Raw genomic sequence first — 16,715 nt, 5'->3', positions numbered from 1 at the left:
GATTTTATTTCTACATTGAGTGGCAACTTCAGGTTAATGAATATTCTGAATACTGGGCAGTGTGAGTAAGCTGTTACATTCTGCAGTTCTGAAACAGTATTGTGTCTGAGCGAACATAAAATTTGAATTTCAGAATGAGACACTTATGATCATCTACATAGTGGTTCTTACTGTTTTAGAGTAATCCCTTTGAGAATCTATTAACCCTGAACTGTCTCCTTCCAAAAACACATGTGTATCTTGCTTTCAGTTTAGGGAGTGGAGGGTTAGCGATGGCCACAAGAATCCCAGGCTAAGAGTCACTGATTCCCCTCGTTTTATATCGTAGGGTTAAGAGGCCTAGAAAAATTAACTTATCCAGGATAGTTAGTGACTGAACTTTTTCTTGATTCATTGTTGTATCCACTGTGTGTTGTTGTTACTGTGCCAACTCCATACAAGTTGATCCAAACCTGTATGTCCTGTTTAAAGTCCATTTTTTTTTTTAACTCTCTGTCTATGGGATGGATCAAAATATTCTGTAAAAATTTGATGGACCGTCAGATTTTATATATTTAACTCTTAAGTCATGAATTAAGATTTGATGGGGTAAAAACTTAATGACTTGTGCCTTTTGTTTGGAACAGGATGCTGTATGATTATGTCGAAAGGAAGCGAAAGGAGAATTCAGGAGCCCAGCTGCATGTCACCTATTTAGTGTCTGGCAGTCTCATTCAGAATGGACATTCTGTAAGTTGTCAGAATCTTATGAGCTGGAGTATGTTTGAGTTATAAACCATGTTACATAACATAACACAAGGGAAAACAGTAGGATTCAGTATTACGGAAATTTTAAAGGGAAACTTCAAGATGCTGATTATTTTGGATTTTTAGACTGAACCTAAAACTCTAAGTTTGGGTAATATCTTGGCTGTGATGCAGAGAGAGTATCATGATTATTCAGTTTTCCTAGGCAACAAGATTAGGAGACTGCTCTGCTATTCCTTTCTTCCTCTTCAAAGTGTACTGGGGACAGTGATGGTTAATTTTCATCCTGTTCAGATGTCCAGCCACAACTTGGGTGTTCAGAAAGTCCAATTTTATTTATTTTTAAACTGAGTTTGATTTCAGTTTAAAATTTTGAAAAATTTCATTTTGGTAGGCTTTTGTCTGAGTGGCTGAGGGACAGAGGTGTTGATAGGGGACCGAGCTAATGCAGTGCAGAAGCATAGGCCAGGAACACCTTTATTCTCCTGTATCTATTTATAGTCCCATCTGGTATCTGGTCATTCATCAGCACAGGTCACTGCTGTGTTTTTATCATCCAGAGCACAAAGCTTTTTCAGGTCTGCTGACTTCTCTTAGCTACTTCCCTGTCCCTCTTGAGGGCTCAAGGATCATTCTATTACTGTCATGCCTGGATGAGGGCATCAGAAGCTCTGCTGAGATAACTCGTTCCTTCTTCTTCACTAGACTGATCCTTGGGAACTTTGATAATTTCTCCTCTCTGTCTTCCTCCCAAAAGTAAGGGACACCTTTTCTGTTCTCACTTCCCCAAATCTCGAATCTGAAAGTTCTTTTGCTTCCACTACCACCACCATCAGCTCCATAGAACTTAGCCCAAGGATTAGATTTCCTGCTCAGATATCCACTAATGTTTAAGTTTTCCTCTTTCTTTTGACTTTCCCTTAGAGCCCTCGGCTCAGAAAAGCCTGATTTATCAATATATTGACTGGGGTCATCTTGTAGCAAGAGTTCCAAGCATGTGAAATTTAAAACTTGGGGCGCCTAGGTGGCTCAGTCGGTTGAGCATCCGACTTCGGCTCAGGTCATGATCTCGCGGTCTGTGAGTTCAAGCCCCACGTTGGGCTCTGTGCTGACAGCTCGGAGCCTGGAGCCTGCTTCGAGTTCTGTGTCTCCCTCTCTCTGCCTCTCCCCAACTCATGCTCTGTCTCTGTCTGTCTCTCTCTCTCTCTGTCAAAAATAAACAAACATTAAAACTAGATTGGCAATTTAGTAATTTATAAGGAGAAACAACTGCTATGGGATCAGATCCTTATATTCTGTGACCAGCATATTCTTTCCTCATTGGTAAGCTATTTGGCAAGCCAGGTGATAACAAGGTGTTTATAAGTGTAGACAGAATCAGATGTCATTATATATCAGAAACACAAAATTAAGCAGACCTGATTTATTTGCTTTCAGAAATAAACCTGCCACCAGAATCCTTTCCACACATAGCTTTAGAGTGAATACTGCCCAAGTTTGCATCTGAATGTCTTCTTTCCTTTTGTTTCTAGGTTTAACTAACCCCCCCTCTTTCTTTTCTTTTGTTTTTTTCTATAAGGCAAAGCCCTTTTATTTATTTATTATTTTTTTAAATGTTTATTTTTTGAGAGAGAGACAGAGACAGAGTGCAAGCAGGGGAGGGGCACACAGAATCTGAAGCAGGCTCCAGCCTCTGAGGTGTCAGCACAGAGCCTGATGCGGGGCTCGAACCCACGAATTGCAAGAATATGACCTGAGCCAAAGTCAGACACTCAACTGACTGAGCCACCCAGGCACCCTGCCCCCCTCTCTTTCTTTAATTAGTTGTTGCCTTCAATCTAGTCATGTCAATTTTTTTTATTTATCTTTTTATTTTAGAGAGCATGAGTGGGGGAGAAGGGCAGAGAGAGACAGAGAATCTTAAGCAGGCTCCATGCCCAGCACGGAGCCCAACATGGGGCTAGATCCCATGACCCTGGGATCATGACGTGAGCCAAAGTCAAGAGTCGGATACTCAACTGACTGAGCCACCCAGGTGCCCCTAGTCTTACCAGTTCTTTACCTTAGAATAATTGTGTTCCTTTTTTTTTATTATTACTATTTTAATGTTTATTTATTTGTGAGAGAGAGACAGAGTGTGAGCAGGGGAGGGGCAGAAAGAGAGGGAGACATAGAATCGGAAACAGGCTCCAGCCTCTGAGCTGTCAGCACAGACACCAATGCAGGGCTCAAACTCAGACCATGAGATCATGACCTGAGTGAGCTGAAGTCGGATGTTTAACCGACTGAGCCACTCAGTCACCCCTTGTGTTCCTTTAAAGCAGTGGTTTTTATTCTTTTTTTTTGATCACTGATTCCTTTGAGAATCTGAAAGAAAAATATGTATGTTGACATATTCATAAAATTTTGAGTGAGATCATGACCTGAGCTGAAGTCAGATGCTTAACCTACTGAGCCACCCAGGCACCCCATCCCTGTGTCCATCTTAAGAGAAACCCACTGAGTGGGACGAGGTGGCCGAGTGGTTAAGGCGATGGACTGCTAAGAGGAACCCACTGAATCAGACCTCTACCCTGGTATGCATTGTTTAGCATAAGCAAGTTGGTATTTCAACTGCCAGTATCCCCTCAGGCAGCATTTAGCCACACTGAACTCTCTAGGCTGTCCACATTTTCTCCGGAAGGTACCCATTTTTGTTTGTAGGGCCTTACTTAGAAAGTTGCATAAGTTTGAGTGGTTAATTCCTAATGCTGTTTTTCTAATTAGCTCTATAATTTTTTTGGTACAGTTTTACAGAACCTAACATTTTTCAGAATGACTTTTTTTTTTTTTAAATGTTTGTTTATTTTTGAGAGAGTGAGCGAGAGAACAAGTTGGGGAGGGGCAGAGAGAGGGAGACACAGAATCCGAAGCAGGCTTCAGGCTCTGAGCTGTCAGCACAGAGCCCAAGTGCGTCTCGAACCCAAGATCATGACCTGAGCCGAAGTTGGACACTTAACCAACTGAGCCACCCAGGCACCCTGACCTTTGTTTTTTTAAGGAGAAAATGCATTATGAAAACATACTAATATACCCAGTTTATAAAAATTACACTTTTGAAAAAAATTTAGTTGATTTTATACTGCTTTTTTCTCTTATGTTATATGAGTTTTGGTAGTTCCTAACATTCATAAATATGTTAAAATACTGAAAAATATTTGCTTTAGTAAAGCAAAACTATCTTTAATATGATTACAGGTTAAGATTTCTTTGCAGTTCCTTTTGTCTGTAGGATATATCTTACTAGGGATGCACAATCAGCTAGTATTTTATTTTTTTATTTTTTATTTTTATTAAAAGCTTAGTTGTTTTGAGAGAGAGAGAGTGTGTGAACAGGGGAGGGGTGGAGAGAGAGAATCCAAAGCAGGCTCTGCGCTTTTAGTGTAGAGCCCGAGGTGGGGCTTGATCTCACAAACTGAGATTATGACCTGAGCCAACTCAAGAGTCAGATGCTTAACCAACTGAGCCACCCAGGCACCCCAATCAGCCTGTGTTTTAGAGTCACTTGCAATAACTCCTCTCTGTGAATAAGCCACCAATTAAGTATCTAGTTAAATTCAAATTTTTTCCCACTTTCAATTTTTAGGTTCCCTACTTTTCCTGACAGGTAATTATTTTAATAGATTCTGCTTCTATTCCGTTGTTGTTGTATATATTTTTAATATATGCAAATATATATTCTATTACTCCCCCCTCCCTTTTTTTTAAGAGAGAGAGTGCAAGTGTGGGGGAGAGGGGCAGAGGGAGAGAGAATCTTAAGCAGGCTCCACGTTCAGTGCGGAGCCTGACATGGAGCTTGATCCCACAACCTTGGAATCACAGCCTGAGCTGAAATCGAGTTGGATGCTCAACTGACTGAGTCACTTAGGTGCCCCTTTATTACTCCCTTTCTTAGATAAAAGTTTTCATACTATACTCCCTATTTTACATTTTGCTTTTTTACCTACAGTAGACCCTGAACATTATTCCATAGCAGTTATAGAAATATTCCTTTTTTTTTTTTAAGTTTGTTTATTTATTTACTTAAGCAATCTATACACCCAACATGAGGCTTGAACTCATGACCTGGAGACCCAGAGTCACATGCTCTTTCAACTGAGCCAGTCAGGCGCCCCAAAATATTCCTCATTCCTTATTACAGCCACCTGATGCTACATTGATAATACTTTAGGTTTTTCAACAGTCCCTTATTGATAGTTTTTGGAGTTATTTACAATACATGGCCTTTACAAATTGTGCTATAGTTAACGTGTGTTTTTTTTTTTTAATACTTTTGCCACTTTTAAGGTTGCGTTTCCTAGGATTGTTAGGATGCGTATGTACTTTTGTTGGGTAATTGCCAAATACTTCTCCATTTTTCATTCCTACCAGTAATGTATGAGAGTCCCTTTTCTATATAATGCATGTTGTCGTATGTTTCGGGGTCATTTGTGTTTCTTTTCCTATGAATTGTCTTCATACCTCTTGCCTATTTTTTCTAAAGGAGTTTATTTCCTCTATTTTAGAAGCTGTATATTAACCCTTTGTGATATGAGTTGCAGGTATTTTTCCCACTTTATCATTTCTTTGTACTTTGGCTTAAAGTTTATTTTTGTCATCTAAAAATTGTACATTTGTTAGTTTTTATAGATTATTTAAATTCTTCTTATTGTTTATAGTTAGGAAACTTTTCCTCATTCTCATATCACTTCATAGTAGAATTTATCTGTTTATAGAAGAATTCACCCATATTTTCTACTAGTATATGTATGGTTTTATTCTTTACACTTAAATCTCTGCTTGGTTTAGAATTTATTCTAATCTGTGAGAGACAGATCCAATTTTTATTTGGTTCCATATGATTATATATTAATTCTCTTTACAAAACTTACTAAGAGGTTCTTTTACTCAAACTATTTGAGATGCTGTGTTCATTTTCTTGTGTTTATTTTTCACTTTTAAAATTTAGCTTTATTCAAAGGAGCACCTGGGTGGCTCGGTTGGTTAAGCGTCCAACTCTTGATTTTGACTCAGGTCATGATCTCACAGTTCATGAGATTGAGCCCCACATCGGGCTCTGTGCTGACATCATGAAGCCTGCTTGGGATTCTCTCTCTCCCCTGTGTCTGTCCCTCCCTGGCTCGTACTGTCTCTATCTCAAAAATAAATATACTTAAAATAAAATGGAGTTTTATTCTAATACGTTAATACTAATGCATGCCTGATAACCTAGTGATAATTCATAAGTTTAAGAGTTCACAACATTTTTAGAAAGCACATAATGTTAACATTCAAATAAGGCGTTATAGAAAATTTTGTGAAGAATGAAATGTTTACTATAATCCTTAAAAGCCTTGGTCCATTTTGAAAGATCAACATTGAAGTTTTAAAAATCAGAAGAAAGGAAAGTAAGTTTTTTTCCTCCACAAAATACATAAGAACCACTTGCTGGCATTCGTATTTTGAGTGCCTGGAATAGAATGGGCTACATTTTCAAAGGCAGTTTATAACAGCTTGTACAAGGACTTGTTTCATTTGATTTAGCACCAAGTACATTAAGAGTAAATACACCATTCAAGAGTCACGTTTCTCCTCTAGCTCTCATATGCCCCACAGGACGTAAGCAAGCATCCTTGTTACCCCACTAAGGGATCAAATCATTTTCATTTTAATATGGCAACTCAGATTATACTCACCGGTAGAGTTTCTTCCTGCCAAATAACAGTGGCCATAACTATGGCAGTGAATGCTAGCAGGTGTCAACTTCTTTGATTAGGAATAAAGAACTCAGTCAGCAGTTGGTCTTTTTCAGCCTGTCATGTAAATGCTTTTAATTGCTATAGCTGTTTACTAATTATGATTGTTATATATATCAAGGGAATTTTCCTCAAGCATACATGATCTATTTCTGTTTCCTTGTGCCATGGGTTTTCTTTTATTCTTCTTCTTGTAATTAATTTATTAATTACAAGGCAGATCTTACATTTTGATTACAAAGCAAGCTAGCAAGTAGATCCTAAAGCACAAATTTTTAAACTCAATAACATTTGAAAACATAAGACTTTACTTACATTTTCTGTTGAAAATTCAACTTTGGTGTTTTTGCAAGAACTTCTGTCTGTTTCTGATGTAAATCATCCCTCAGTGCACATGTATTTTCAAAAGAACAGTCTTAGGAAAATGAACTTTCTTATGTGCTAATTAATACTTTTTTTAGTAAGTTGAAAATTCGAGTAAACTGAAGGTATGTTTAATGACAAAATAAATACAGCATATGTGACTAGTTTATAAGTGTCTTAGTGTATAGGTAGCAGTGAATTTGCATCCTGCAACTAATCTGTAAATCCAGTTTTTGTTTTTTCTTGGAATTTTATAGACATAATATCTCACAAAGCTATATACCACAGTGCTGAAGATGCTTTTTTTTTTTTTGCATCAGTCTATGCAAAAGCCCCTTATAAGATACTTTCCCCAAATAATATGGAATTTTTTTGTTTCTTTTCCATAAAGTAAGGAAACTTTATCAACCACTTATTCTTCTGAACAAAGGTTACTACCAATTGCTTTTTTAATTTGCTCTAAAAGATTTTTTTTTAGGGCCGCCTCAGTGGCTCAATCAGTTAAGCATCCGACTCTTGATTTTGGCTCAGGTCTTGATCTCGTGGTTTGTGGGTTCAAGCCCCACTTCTGGCTCCGTGTTGACAATGTGGAGCCTGCCTGGTATCCTCTCTCTCTGCCCTTCCCCACCTCATGCATGGGTGCTTTGTTTCTCTCTCTCAAAAATAAATAAACTTAAAAAAACATTAAAAACATTTTTTTTTAAGTTTAGACATTTCTGATGTTTTTCAATTGCACACCCACAGATTACTGGATAAAACACTAGATAATTTCAAAAGATGAATCTTCATATTTCACTCATTTGACACATCCTTAATTTCCAGATAAAATCAGTAGAAATGAAACTAATAGAATTCTCAAAGGATTCATACATGCCAGTCTTAGGATAAGGAGCTTCTAAATGCATGGACGAGGAGCTTCTGCTCATCTTACTAGGTAAATGTGGTTTTCCTCATGAAGTAACTGATGCTTTCTGGTTCATTTGTGGAACTTTTGTTTGTAGGGAAACATATACATAGGGCCAGATCTTATCAGTTTCTGTTGTGGAGAATGTATCCTACACCCCTTTTGTCTGGTAGGTAATATTCCAGGACCAGTTCTGTTTGGGTTTTGTAAGCCTTCCATCTCTTGAGAACCATTTCTGGTCTGTTATTCTCACACTGGATGATAGGTGCTCCAGTCAGATCATCACGGTTTTGGGAGGGATAAATTTGATGTTGTAGGCCAGGTGGCTAGGTGGATGAATTTAGCAAGGAGTGAGGTGTTGTTTAATGACCTCAAAGGGCATGTTCAGATTAATCACCATGTCTATCAGATAAACGATCCAGGGCTTCTGCTTATGGAAGTGTCCTTGGAAAACTATCTAATACCCAGCTATGTCGGGTGAGACTTTTCAGTTCACGAAGGGCCAAGCTGAGTCATGACATTGTCTGAAATGAGCTTCCCTTGTTTAGTGAAAGTCTTGGCTAACCAATTTCTGTGTCCCAAGCCCACTGTCTCAGAGTGGGTCCCTGTGGGAGAGGGGCTTCAGCTCAAAGTATTTTGTGATGTGCGATGACACACCTTGCCCGAGCTCGGTGCCACCATGATCACTGCGTTCAGGAGGCCCGGGCTGCACAGAAAGAGGGCTTTGGCCTGGTTGCACACTCACCCTGTTCTGTGGTTTGGGACCTGTGGGCTGGCAGCACTGTGAGCTGAGGGCTGCCATTTGTTTGGTTTTTCATTGTATTGTTGATATGTATATTCTGTCACTTTCCTTAACCTGAAGTTTTAAAGTAAACAGCTTAAGTTAAAAAATAAGCCTGACTTTATGAAACTGTAATACAGATTTTTATGGGTACCTAATGTTCGTAATTTCACATCAAGGTGCAATTGAATTATCAGCAAAGAAACTTTCAAATTGGAAGTTGTACTACTACTTTAAACACTAATGAGATGTTATTTCCTTACAGTGCCACAAGGTTGCAGTAGTGAGAGAAGACAAATTGGAAGGTAAGTGTTTTAGCAACTTAGCAAGATTTTCCTCTTTTGGGATCAATGTAGGTACAGAAAAAATCTACCCCTAGCATCTGCATACAGTATATTTAGCTATTTAACTGAAGAGCTGAATATTCCTTTTATTAGTAGTTTCTGAAACATGTTAAAATAGGATACCACATCTGCCTAACTTCCCATTTTTAAGACCAGTAGCTGCTGACATTTATAAAGCACTTTTATCACAGGATTTCAAAGCTCATGTGATTCTTGCAAAAAAACTATCATGAATAACATGTGGAACACCTCATCAACTGTAAAAAGCCAGTAGTCTCTAAATACTGTTTTGTGTTCCAGGACAGTTTTTTAGGAAGAAAATTAAAGATTGCTTTTCCAAAGTCAGAAAGACTTAATAGAACTTCTAAATTAAATTTATCTTCCCATTTCAAAATTATTAATGCTATGGTTCTATTTAAAAATCCAGTTCAAAGGAATTTTATGACAGGGTCCACATGATCTGGACCTTTGTCTCAAGACAAAACTTGTACTGTTGTACTTCCTATATAAAGACTCCCACCAGTGGTGTCATTTTCTTACATAAGAATTCTGAGGTATTTAGGGTGGTGGAGATGTCCACTTTTTTCTTTGTGAATTCCCACCGTGGTAGGCAAAGTGAGATTTATTCATTCAGTAGATACATCATGAGTATTTATACTCTGTCAGGCTCTGTGCTACGTGCTGGAGACTCAAGCACATTCCCTTTCTGTGTGGAATCTAACATTTGTTCTTGTGATGTTCTTTTGTGTTTCTCCTCTGCAGACTTATCTGGTTAGTATTTTTGTTATAGAGTTGCTTTGTCTGCACAAAAATTGAATTACATAATTGAGTCTTCTCAGGTAGAAATTATTCTTCAGTTATATGCTAAAGATTCTTCCCTGACTGAAAAAAAAAACCCAAAACATCATAGTCATCATCAATCATTCATTAATGTTTACTGAATGTCCACTGGATGAGTGATACCCTCACAGGTGTGGTACTTAGGACTGACTCACCACTACCTACCTTGTCATGATGTCCCCGTTATAGAAAAAAGAGTTGATGTTATACTGTGTATGTGACTCTTTGGCCTTTTAGGGCTTTTTGGACCACCACAGATTGCAAATGGTTTTAATGCAGAAGGGTTTCTTGTTAAAGTCCCCACATGCTATGAAGTTTGTGTATTAACAGACTGCTTTTCCTGTTGACTTGTAGCAGTGAAGTCCAAGCTAGCTGTGACTGCCAGCATCCATGTGTACAGCATCCAGAAAGCCATGCTAAAGGACAGTGGGCCTCTGTTCAATACCGACTATGACATCCTTAAAAGCAACTTGCAGAACTGCAGCAAGTGAGCTCCTTAATGTTCCTTGTGGGCTTCTTTACGAATTGATTTTGTAAGATGTTTACACAGTGGCTGCCTCTTAAGAGTGAATGCCAAGTCTAGTAAAACCCCATTTATCTTGCAGTAAGACACATGCCTGGTTTTATTAGTACATCATAAGGTGAAAAATAGCAGCCACAACCCATATTGAAAACCCCAGTGGACTCCCCATAAATCTATTTCTCATGTATTTATCCTGTCACCGCCACCAGAAATGTTTGTTGTGCCCCCTCATTACTCCCTTACCCCAGTCTCTGCTTGTCTGAATCCTACCCATTTTTCAGGAACCAGTGTAAACGTCCTTCAAAAACTATTTCTAATTTGTTATCCCTCTACCTTCCATCCAAAAGCAGTTGATCTTCTACAGCCAGGATCACATCTTGTTTGTTTTTGTACTTTATATCGTTTTCAGTGAGGTGATGGACCATAATGCACAGGCTTGTGTTGTGGCTTTGCTGCTTAATAGCCTGGTGGTTTTGGGCCAATTACTTAAACTCTTTGAGTTTGGGCTTTTTCATTTTTAAATTAAATTCATTTTAAAACTTTTAAATAGTAATACCTACTTTGTGGGGTTGTATTAAGAGTTCAAATCAGTTCCCCAGACATATTAAGCACCTGCTACTTTGATAGGTACTAAGTGAGATCATTTGAATTCATTCCACAAAGTTCTGATGAGTACCTATGGCATGCCACACACTGTAGAGTGAATATGGCCCAGTACCTGCTTATGGAACTGATGGTCCTATGGTAAACACTTACATTATAGCATGGCAGTGCTATAATAGGAGTAATACTGAGGGAGGCTATTTGGGGGGCATTTGTGGGAAATCAAATAGCTAGGGCCTGTGTTAGGAAATTATAGGGAACGCATTGAAAGCAGAACACTGCTTTCTGGCCTGCTCTTCTCATAGCCCTCTAAGTGATCTCCACCGTAGTGGCCTCCTCAAGACGTCATGAACAATGACTGATTACCCTCCTCAACTCCCATGAGCAAGAAGATTCTTCAAACAAAAAAGGGGGATAGGTGGGAAATCAAATAGCTATGTCCTGGGTTAGGAGAATGCATGCTTTCCTTATAATCGCCTAACCCAGGACATAGCTATTTGATTTCCCACACACTCATCCCTCACTTTTGGGTGGGGTGGAGTGATGAGGCAAAAGAGAGAAGGCTTCCTAGAGGGTGTGACATTTAAGTCAAGGCCTTAAGGCCCAAGTAGAAGTAGCCAGTAAAAGGAGAAGTAGAAGAGTGAGGACAGAACTGTGAGGAAACATGGTGCTTGTGTGGAACGAAAGTCATTTTCTGTGGCTGGACTTAGACTGAGAGGTAGGAAATAATGAAATATAAGACTAAAGTAGGACTCACAGTCTACACTTTGACTAGTAGGTTAGAGAGTTTCGACTTTATTCTGAGGGCACTGGGGAGCCACTGAGGATTTTGAAGCAGATGGGTGAAATGATCAGAGCTGCATTTATAGAAAGATCACTTGGGGCACCCAGGTGGCTCAGTCAATTAAGTGTCCAACTCTTGATTTTGGCTCAGGTCATGATCTCATGGTTTGTAGGATCAAGCCCCACATCAGGCTCTGTGCTGAAAGCGCAGAGCCTGCTTGAGATTCTCTTTCTCCCTCTCTCTCTGTTCCTCTCCTGCTTGTGCTTGTTTTCTTCCTCGCATTCAAAAATAAATATTAAAAAAAAAAAAAGATCACTTGGCTGCAATAAGATGGTGAACATCGATCAGAAGGGAATAATCGGGAGACAAAGCCATCAGTGAAGAGAGATGTTGCAGTGATTCAGGGTGGAGATGACAGTTATCTGAAGTATAGTAGTTGTATTGAGGGTGAAGAGGTATGAAGGTTAAAGAGTCATGCTGTCAAAACCTGGATGTTGTCACACTTGGAGACCAGGTGTGTGTATGTGGCTGGGTGGGGGTGTTCATGATGTTAAGGATGATAACCATATATCTGACTTGGTGGCTGAATTGGGTGATGGTGTTATCAATAAGAAAGGGAATATGTGGGGAGGAGTAAGCTTGCGGGGGGAAGGAAAAATGGTGAAGTGGGTTTGGACATGTTGAGTTTGAGAAGCCTGTGAGGAGTCCAAGTGAAGATGTCCATGCAATAGATAGATGAGTCTAGAGCTAAGAGAGAAATCTGGCATGAAGATAGAGATTTCGGAATCAGAGAAAATAGGTAATTAATTGGAACACAGCAGTAGATACAGTCATTCACAGAGAATGCGTAGAATGAAAGAGGGCAGAAAGTAAAACTCGAGGTCATGGTTACTAGCTGTATAACCTTAAGCAAATTATTGAACCTCTCTGTGCCTCCGTCTCCTCATCAGTAAAATGAAGCTAACAATGGTACAAAGCTCAACAGGTTATTGAGGAGTAAATGAATGAATATATATAAAACACTTAGAATAGTGTTTGGTATGTAGTAAGCGCTATTTAAAGATAGCCACTTTTCAAGGGATGGGCAAGAGAAGAAGAGCCTAAATGGGAGCAGCCAGAGCTGAGAGGAAAATCACGAGAATATAGAGGGCTCTAAAAGCAAGGAAAGAGTTTTAAGAGGTAGGGACTGATTGGCAATATCATATCTTACTGAGAAGCAAAGTAGAATAGGAACTGAAAAGTGTCCATTGGATTTAGTGATGGCCTCGGTAAGAGGCTTTTCCATGGAGTGGCCAGAATCTGGTGAACTGAGTAAATGGGAGCATGATAAAGTGGGACAGCAAAAATGGACAAGTCTTCAGGAAATTGGACTGTAATATGGAGAAAGAGAGAGGTAGCTAAAGAGGATTTGAGACTGAGAGAGAATATATACATTGTTGAGAATGCCCTGAACTTGTACTATTCAGAAAGAGCCATAAGAGAAGAAATGGTTGAAGCTACTGGGCGAGATGGGGTAACTGATACAACCAGGTCCTTGAGGAGAAATAGAGACTTGCCAAACACAGTTTCTGTAAGTTCCATGAGAACAGGGATTGTGTCTATTTTGTGACCAAAAAATGGTGCCTGGCAAATGGTAAGCATTTAGTAAGTAACTGTTGAGTGAATTGATGATAGACATTGGTTCTTTTACTCTACCGCTCAAACCTTAATAGGCACACAAATATTTATTAAATACATAAATATAATTCTATAGCTAGAGTAATAAGTGGTGGGGTTTTTAAAAAATTTTTAGTGTTTATTTTTGAAAGAGAGACAGAGCATGAGTGGGGGAGGGGCAGAGAGAGAGGGAGACACAGAATCCGAAGAAGGCTCCAGGCTCTGAGCTGTCAGCACAGAGCCTGATGCAGGGCCTGAAGCCACAAATTGTGAGATCATGACCTGAGTCGTGATCCGAAGTTGGATGCTTAACCAACTGAGCCCCCCAGGCACCCTGATAAGTGGTGTTTCTTAGGGAAGGACTACAAGAAAAGATGAATATCCTGATAGGTTTATGTAAATTGTACTATTAGATTTCAAAAATAATCTGCATTAAAATCTAGTTGTGGCATGTCAAGCTCTAAAAATCAGTTCTTCTATTGTATCTGAGTAGACAAACAGGAATAAAGGGGACTCAAGTTCAAAATGATATTTACTCAGGGACCACTAAAGTAAACATGGCAAAGTAGAAATGTGGTAATAGGAAGCACTTTAATGAAACCTTACTTAAATACTTAAAGTATAATGGGTAGAAATGTGAAGAATTTATCTCCAATAAAGAAGTTTGTCATTGCCCTTGAGAATTATGGGCCAACTGAAATCTGACTCATTGTTTCATGTGTTTTAAGAAGTGCTGTGACAGGAAGAAAGTTGAAATTTTAGGACTGAGCAGATTCTTCTCTCTTCGGACATGTTCCCAGCCTAACTTGGTCTCTTCCTTATTGCCAGTTCTGGTCCTGACCCTAAGGTGTGGAATGTAGACCAAATGGAGAAAGAGTTGTTTCAGGGCCAACTTCAGATGTTGACAATGAAATAAACCATTGCTTTTTTCTGTGTACATGGAAGCACTGCAAGGCCAGAGAGGAAGACTAGTGGGTACAAGGAAATGATTTCCGTCTGTTCTTAACTCTGATGCACAAAATATTTGTGTTAGTGTGGGGTTTTCTGAAGTGGACTCTAATAAATCAGGGGAAGATTTTGGAGCTGTAGACTCAGCTTTGGGGCTGCTCAGTCTAAGGTTACTTCTGAAATTAAATGATGTATCAGGGACTTTTTTCTTAGGCCAGTTAATCTAGAAGTTGTGCCTGGTTGATCTCTCGAATGATTACTATTACCACATAGTTTCTTTCTTAACTTTTCCCACCTCAAGTGGAGGTGATACATTAAAGAAGGGAGAGAAACCAGAAGCCTCACTTCCAGGGACTTCAGTTCTCATTCTTTCACACATATTTCTATGTGCCAGGCCTTGTACTGGGTACCTAAAATACAAAAGATGAATAGTACCCTTCCCTACCTCCAAGGAGCTCTCACCTACTCCCAGTAAGCTAAAGACTGGGGGAAATAAAATGTTTTTCTCTGTCAGAAAAGTTGAGGAACTTTGCTTTAAGCACAACTGGGATTTGTGTGAACAAGGCACGTCTACGATGATTATAGAAGAGATGAATGCTCCCTTTAATATGCCATGCATACCGTTCCACATTTCTTCACTTGGCTTTGGGCATACTTGTCTGGTGCTGTTAGTGGGTGTTATTAGAAATTTTTAACAAATGACAATAAAGGACCACAGGTCATAGGAGCCAGTGGCTCTGTTCCCAGCTTCTTCCTTGTTTTAAAGCATGACCCACTCTGGCCAGGAGAGTTGCCAGGAATTTTATTAATATTTAAAGCTCGTAATTTTGGTTCAGTCAATATTTATTGCATACGTAGCTCTGTAAGGTGAAGGTCTTTAAACACAAGAGATAACCATTTGATTTCCCAAGGATGTTGACATTACTACTCTTTTGTTATTTTTTGGTATATTCTTACTGTTTTGAATTGGGGTGCTTTCTTCAAAAAAGTAAGATGTTCAATATGGTATGGTAGAAGACCTCAGATTCCAGTCCTAGTTCTGTTACTGACTAGATGTATAATCTAGGACAAGTCTCTCAACATCTCTCCAATACTTTTTTCTCTATCTAAATTAGAGTTTTTATTTATTTTTGAGAGAGAGCAAGCAAGGGAAGGACAGAGAGAGAGGGAGACAGGAGACAGAATCCCAGGCAGGCTCCACACTGCCAGCACAGAGCCCGTGGCCAGGCTCAAACTCAGGAACAGTGAGATCATGACCTGAGCCGAAATCAAAAGTCAGATGCTTAACCGACCAAGCCACCCAGCCACCCCTGCCCAAAATAATTTCTAAAATCCATTTTAGTTCTAAACTTTTCTAATTTAATAGTGTTAGAGGTAGAAAGTATTGTGTGGAAGAAGCAAGACTTTGAAATTAATGTAACATTTCCAACTTCAGGTTTAGTGCCATACAATGTGCAGCTGCAGTTCCCAGAGCTCCTGCTGAATCCTCATCTTCCGAAAAGTTTGAGCAGTCAGATCTTCAAGTATCAAGTGAGACACAAGCCAATAATGAGTTGACAACCAATGGTCATAGTCCACCTACCTCCAAACAGATTTTACAGCAGCCCAAGGGAATAATGGGAATGTTTGCCTCTAAAGCTGCTTCTAAAACCCAAGAAGCCAACAAGGAAACCAAAACAGAGGCTAAAGAGGTAACAAATATAAGTTTAAAGATGTCTTTATAGCTCAGAATGGGTAACTAGAAGAGCATTGTAGTTTAATCACATAAGGTTCCAATATATAATAATATAGTCTGGTTTTTCCATTGTGGTCTGAATCCTTTAATTCTTGATATTCTCGTCTGAAATTGTCCTTTTTCTTTTGAAAATGCTTCTCACCAAGCTTTGGATTCTTCTGTAAAATGGTCCTGTGCACATCACAAGATTGTTTTGCAAGCCAATTGAAATCATGCATGTGAGAACACTTGAAAACCGTAAAGTGCCAGGAATCGTATATTACAAATATGTCATTTTGGGAGCATCTTATATTCTGAGCTTTGCCATGTATGCCTTTCTTCCTAGTGTATTTAACATTCTCATTCTGTTTTATGAATTTTTCTTGTTTTTTTCTTCATCTGCTTCCCTTATTTATTGTTCACACATCTGAACTAAAATGCATTGACTTAAGAAAAGTCTCATTAAAAACTATTAAAAAATACTCCAGAAAAGCATAATTATTGTTATTTTTAAAAGTTTAGTTATTTTTGAGAGAGAAAATGAGTCAGGGAGGGGCAGAGAGGGGGACAGAGGATCAGAAGTGGCCTCAGCAGAGACCCTGATGCGGGGCTCAAAGTCACGAACCAGGAGATCGTGACCTGAGCTAAAGTCAGACGCTTAACCAACTGAGCCACCCAGGCACCCCATAATTATCGTTATTATTGTTATTACCATCGTGATTTTTGGCCTCTGC

The 16,715-nt window shown here is 39.1% G+C and overlaps 1 protein-coding gene and 1 pseudogene across 1 annotated transcript in view; one reads left to right on the top strand and one right to left on the bottom strand.

Moving 5' to 3' along the window:
- Window positions 1-16,715, top strand: part of POLD3 (DNA polymerase delta 3, accessory subunit) — a 51,518-nt gene that overhangs the window by 11,162 nt on the left and 23,641 nt on the right. The window contains exons 3-6 of the mRNA XM_047823439.1: window positions 627-729; window positions 8,835-8,874; window positions 10,108-10,240; window positions 15,703-15,958. Of these exons, the coding sequence (XP_047679395.1) occupies window positions 627-729; window positions 8,835-8,874; window positions 10,108-10,240; window positions 15,703-15,958 (532 nt within the window). The remainder of the gene's footprint in view (window positions 1-626; window positions 730-8,834; window positions 8,875-10,107; window positions 10,241-15,702; window positions 15,959-16,715) is intronic.
- LOC125176325 (GTP:AMP phosphotransferase AK3, mitochondrial-like) lies at window positions 7,835-8,606 on the bottom strand (annotated as a pseudogene).

Source organism: Prionailurus viverrinus, chromosome D1 (assembly GCF_022837055.1).
Source record: "Prionailurus viverrinus isolate Anna chromosome D1, UM_Priviv_1.0, whole genome shotgun sequence".
Classification (NCBI taxonomy): Eukaryota; Metazoa; Chordata; class Mammalia; order Carnivora; family Felidae; genus Prionailurus; species Prionailurus viverrinus.
The sequence above is the reverse complement of the archived record's forward strand: the minus strand, read 5'-3'. Positions and strand labels throughout refer to the sequence as shown.